At 44.5% G+C, this 6,027-nt stretch overlaps 1 protein-coding gene across 1 annotated transcript in view; it reads right to left on the bottom strand.

Moving 5' to 3' along the window:
- The window catches only part of FAM47E (family with sequence similarity 47 member E), a 15,695-nt gene continuing 9,668 nt past the window's right edge, over positions 1 to 6,027 (bottom strand). Inside the window, exons 3-7 of the mRNA XM_063336169.1 lie at positions 4,185 to 4,465; positions 2,856 to 3,013; positions 2,013 to 2,166; positions 1,243 to 1,449; positions 1 to 159 (exon numbers count right to left, since the gene is read on the bottom strand). Coding sequence (XP_063192239.1) covers positions 1 to 159; positions 1,243 to 1,449; positions 2,013 to 2,166; positions 2,856 to 3,013; positions 4,185 to 4,465 — 959 coding nt within the window. The remainder of the gene's footprint in view (positions 160 to 1,242; positions 1,450 to 2,012; positions 2,167 to 2,855; positions 3,014 to 4,184; positions 4,466 to 6,027) is intronic.

Raw genomic sequence — 6,027 nt, 5'->3', positions numbered from 1 at the left:
TCACAGTACCTTTTCAGACCCTTTCTTTGCATTCCCAAAGCTATTGAGTGTTGCTTCTGGAGCTTTTAATGGTTCGTTCGCTTTCTGTTTTCTCCACTTTGTGGGATCAAGATACCACGCTCCATATCTGATCTTCTCCCCTTTTGGTTGGGAAGGGACCTGCAAAAACTCTGTTTCAGTGTTCTTTCATCACATTGGCATTTGTCCCTCATGACATCGGCAGGACAGACACTGTCCCACAACCTGAATATCCTACAACTGTACAATATGAAGGCGATGGCCGATGAGAATGCCTCGCTAGCAATTTTTCCCCCTTTTTCCCCACCAAGGCGGCAAGTATCAAAAGCTGTTTCTGGGAACCCCTACCCTCAAGTCATCTGACCATCTTTTTTTTTTTAAACTAGTTTTTGTGATAAGCTGGGAAGGAAGTCTGTGAGGGTCATACTTTGGGAGTCAGAGGCTGAATAAATGTTTTTCTATTTCAAAAATCAAATTTCTCAGCAGTGAAAAAAAAACCCTACTTATAGGATTGAGAACTGCAAACTTGCAGTTAAGCCAGCACTGGCCCAGCTTCAGCCTCTTACCTAAAAATGATCCAGCAAATATTACGCTGAAATCCTTCTCCAGTTTTGACCTCAACCATATATGACTGCTGATTATGATTATAAGATACAGGAAGAAAAGCTGGTAATGGGAAAGGTAACGATTGGAAGGTCACTGTCCTCATGCTTCAGCTTCTTCCAGTTGTTGACACCTCCACCAGTCCCCCTGCTCTCCCCTACATCAGCGCCACACACACTTGGGACTGAGGACTTCTTGAAGCTCCAACTGGAACATCTAACAAACTAGATCTGGAGATGGGTCAGACATGATGTCCTTCGCCTAATCCAAAGCTCACACAGCATAAACCCATGTTTTTCTGTTGATTTCACTGGCTTTGGCAATCAGCAAAACCGTGGACAACTCTCTACGGTTTGGCAAGCAAGAAGACTGTATGGTTGAGCACTAAATAATCCTTTTAGTTGTCCTTCTCATTTTACCTCTCTGCTGCATGTAAAAGGTAACAATTATTGAACATTTCCTTTTTCAACTGTACTCTGGATCCTTAAAATACAAATACAGAAAAATATCAAGTGGTCCCCGGAAAAAAACAGGCTCCTTTCTCATCTCCCATGGGTACCCTTCCCCACAAGCCATCCAAAACAATTAGACTTTTGCAAATGTAAATGTGAGCTCTTTTACCTTAACCTGGCAGGGCAGGCTGCTTAGGTGATGAGAACTCCTGACAGCTAACCGGGGAGGTGAAATCTCCCGGCCCTTTGGCTTCTCTGCTTCCACTTTGTTGAAATTCACAGCATGTAAAGGTGAGGGGCCAGTGGCCTCCCTTTCACAGCTGGCATTGAGCAAGCTCATGAGGGTATCTTCATCCACGCTGCTGTTCCCTCCTCCCTGGAACAACCCCAGGACAGTCTCAGAGCAGGGAATAAAGCAGCATCTCATCACCAGTATGTTCTCGCACACATTTCCTCCCACCACTCTACGGTACTATTAAACCCAGCATCACAGTTTCAGCTGATCCACAAGTATGCTTGCATGGGCATTGTCACAGCGATGTGGCAATCGCAAAGACAGTTTGGAGCCAACACACGAATCGGTGTATTAATTTCACACAGAAGGGGACTGCTCCAAGGTAAGGCAGTTAAATAGCCATTTGGACATGGATGACTTGCCTGAAAAAAGCAACACCGCTTTCTGAAGCAAACTTATTTAACAGTATTTTTGTATAACGATACTTATTCCTTGCTTTACATTTCGGTGGCCTGAGCCCTATTAGTCACAACAGGACATCAGAGCTAAGAGTCAAGAAGAAATCTTGGTTTTGACTTTGGATCTCAGATTCATACATCCAGAGCCATATTTTTACTTCTTAAGTCCAAAGACATTTAGCCTAAATGAAACAATTAGGTTTCTAGAGTCAAGGAGAGCAGCGGTGGCAGTTTTTGTGTGCTTACCAAAGACATAACCCAGTCACAGTAACGCCGGATCGCTCGCTTTCTGTTTTCATCGAGGGGAGCAGAGTCAGTCAGCACGGCCTCCTTGTCTCGTCCTGCTACCTTCTTCTTGGAGAGCCACAGACACAGGGCTTTGCCTCCAGACTCCTTCCCACTATGGGTATTAATGCAATGCAGTCAGAAACACCCTTTGATTAGCTACAGCAATAGGTGTCACCACACAGTCAATCTTGGACAACAGCCTAAAGCTGGATCCTGTGTTTGCACATATGCCTTTGGATTGCAGCTGCTGCTGTTGGCCACTAAACACGGCATGATTTTTTTTCAAGAAATAGCTTGGGCAGTTTGAACCAGTTGTGAAGGCCACCCTCACAAACAGAAGAAAGGATATATCAAACAGCAGAGTCCCAAGGTTTGCCTGCAAGGCTTGAAATAACCTGCCACCTTCAAAATAGAAAACCCTAAAAAGTTGAAGCTTGGAACCGTATGTGCCCATCACTATGCCTTTTTGTGACTATTCAAAGTGGTCAGGGAAGAATAAAGTGACAGCACTTCTTTTGCCATAGCTAATGCAGCCTCTGCAACAAGCCACCAGTGAGGCTGTCTCCTTATGTTTTCATATCACTCAGGACTAATCCTGACCGGTCTCTGAGCAGCTAGTGGCATAACAATTTATCAGTACCACTGAGGAAGGCAAAGGAACCCATCTTTTAATGGAAACTAGTCCCACAATAGACCCATGTAAATTTCAGTTAAGGGCTTAAATTCCTTTTCCCACTCATTTCAGAGAAGGGGGCACTCGGAACCATTTGCGTTGCTGTCTTCATCTTGTCCTGTACTCACTGTACTCCCGTCTCGGAAGCTGTTACTTTGCTTTGCATGTCCTCCATATGATGCAGCACCTCCTGAAGGGGGTGGTTCTCCTGTTTGCAGACACTGTAGCCAGCCTTGCTCTTCAAAAGCACTTCAGGATCAGGGACACCAGCATCTTCTCTCGAGAGCTACAAGCCAAGCAAAAAACACAGCCTGCATTCAAAAATAACCTCACTGGAGGGCGTCTGCTTGGGGGCCGTGTGAAGGACTGCCCCACATGAAAGTCTCCTCAAGTCTACTAGCAGTTGAAGCAGTTCATAGTCCAGAAGCTTCAATTTACACACCTTTCTCAAAAATCCCTAAAGCATTAATTGCAACTCAGGCTGCTTGCTAGATCTGTGAATCATGCTGAAATTCTGGTCTCATCTTCTCTGGCAATTTGCTGTACCACGCATGAAATTTTCCTTCAGCTGCTTTTAAGGTTCCTTCCTTTCAGTACAATCCCTCATTTCATGATCCCATCGCCCCAGTAACAGCAGCCTGGGATTGGGGCGAGCTCTGCTGTTGCATGTTCTCACAGAACAGAGACCAAATTCCCTTTTCTGAATTCTAAGGCTCCTCCCAATGAACCCATCCACCATGTTATTGCATCCTAGCCTTAGGTGAGTATATGCCCTCAGAGAAGGCTAAACGATACTCAGGTGCTTCACCCAGGGGACCTTATCTTCTGTAGCACATCCCCTGGAAAAGTCTTCCAGCTCTCCCCCATTTGTTTTGAGAGGAACTAGGAGCAAAAGGCTTATTTCCCCACTCTATTTGGTCACCGTTCTCCACCTGCAACATCAAACAAGCACGTTCCAGAAGTTCCCAGCCACACAAGAGACAAGGACCTGCTAGCTTTTGCTTGCACGAAGCAGACAAATTTGAGTAACTGGAGACTGGGAAAAGAGGGACAATTCTGTAAACAGGCTGAGAAATCAAGGTAATGGGATATATTGGGCTATCTTAGGCATACTCCTACCTTCTCAATTCTAATTAGATTCTCTGCCTGCTCTATAATGTCCATTTGTACCCATGTCTGGTGATAGCTTAGCAGATAATGCATTTACTGTAATCTGTTGGCAGGGATGGCAGGCACTAGATTTCTCAATTAGCCCATTCCCACAAATTACTTGCTGACAATTCGGACTTATCTAAATCTTAGTTACCTGTAATATCAGTTGTCTTATTTTTCTTTCGGAAAGAAACAGAATTTGCTGTGGTTTTTTTTTTTTTTAATTTACAGTAGTAGTTGCACGCTAGATTAGTTTCCTGGTCCAACTCTAAAGGAGCATTTAATCGGGATTACAGAATCATTACCTTTGGGGAGGTACTTTTCTCCAGGCATGGGTAGAGCACTACGGGCTTCTGTTTCAGACGGCACTCTATCTGTGCAACATAATCCCTCCTGACTTGCTGCAGCAGGCTGAGTTTGGACAGACAGACCTGTGTTCTGGAAGATTTCCTCCTTTTCTTCCACAGAACTGTGGATGAAGGTTTCAGTGTGCTGTTCTGAAGGGTAATTGAGACAGGCCGCTCTCTACCATACACAATCATGTTATCAGATGGAGGAGGAAAGCCATCTCTGAAGTCATCTAGACCTTTTTTCAGGAATATCCAGCGTTGACCATTAAGGGAGTCTGAGAATCTCAGTCTGCTTTCTCGGAAGTCCTTATAAGACATTTTCTCCTTTCTGCAAGCAAATTAGATGAAGCAGAGCTCAAAGGCTGTATTCTAGTGTACAAGACTGGAGTACTTTTAGAGTACAAGCGGATATTCATCTCCAACCATGGTTCCCCACACCAGCCAGCAGTTCGCTGCTGCTCAGCTTTTGAGAAAAGCTTGTAAAACACCGACTTAATCCATATGAAGGACACCCAAACGCCAGCATTTCCAGCTCACAGAAAAATCTGGCTTTTTAAAAGTTTGGTTTTGAGTAAAAAAAATGATAATGTTTTAGAGGTTCTGTTTCGACACATAGTTATTTTATACATATGTCTATTGCTTCAATGATAAAAATATTTTCCAAGATCACCAACATGGCTCACAAATGCCTCACTTCAGTTGACTACAACCGTGCCAGCTTTCGGCCACATTTCAGTCATGGCCTACCAAATTCGTTTAACATGTCAAGCAAAATAGCTTTGGCAGTTTCAGAGAATGGCTTACAAGTTGGTAGCTGAACCACCCTTCATTTTCCAGAGCTTGCAGGTAGCGTCCAACCTGCAGTTTCCAAGGTGGTTCAGGCTGTTGCAGGGGACACCAATAGGAGGGTGGCCACAGCAGCCTGGAGCAGGCAAACTGGAGTAGAAGACCCCAACTGTTTGGTAAAATGGTCAGAGGCTGAATTAACTCCCAGGTGTCAGCTATTTGTATCTCCAAGTGGAGATACAATGTCTCCTAAGATATCTTAGGAACTCCACAAGCACAGTAACAGTGATTTACAATTACGAAACTCATTTACATCCCCTTTGATCTGTAAGGATTAAATGCAGCACAAGAAAGTAGAGACTTAACACTTACCATCTTCACCAGAACATTGTCTGTGCTATGGGAAGGTGAAGAGACCATTACAAATCTAATGCAAAAAAGGAGACAGGCATCACTAAACCCCAGCCACCCTGCATTTCGCACATACCAGGTGTTGATGGAGTCACACATGTGTGGACCCTACTTTAGTTTTACTATTTTATGCTAAATATATTCTCACCCTAGTTTGTTTTGTTTCCCTTATTCTTTAAATGCTAGAAAGGCATTTCTTTTTTTTCTGCCAAATCATTCAGCAGCTGGGAAGTCTGTCTATTTACAAAAAGCCCTGAGATGCTGCCACAAAGGCATGCACAAGCTACTTCAAGTACCTCTTTAGCAATACAAAGCCAGATCCACAGTTTTTCAGCTGCACAGCACAGGTGGGTAGTTCTTCACAGATGCTCCAGGTCAAAGTGCTCAGCAGAGCCTCCCAATCCTGCTGCAGAAAATGCCACCGCAGCTACCTCTGCTGGAGCAGCCAGGCCTAGGAAGGACAGCGCATGCACCGCTACAGCACACCCTCTGCCTTTTCCTCTGCATGCATTTATGTCAAGGCAGCACTGTCCCAGACCCTGCAGAGACATCTGGTCAAGGCTTTATCCGTTTCTATATGCACACGAGCTAATACTCAGCC

This window comes from Chroicocephalus ridibundus, chromosome 5 (genome assembly GCF_963924245.1).
Source record: "Chroicocephalus ridibundus chromosome 5, bChrRid1.1, whole genome shotgun sequence".
Lineage (NCBI taxonomy): Eukaryota > Metazoa > Chordata > Aves > Charadriiformes > Laridae > Chroicocephalus > Chroicocephalus ridibundus.
Note: the sequence above shows the minus strand (reverse complement) of the source record. Positions and strands in the feature narration are given on the sequence as shown.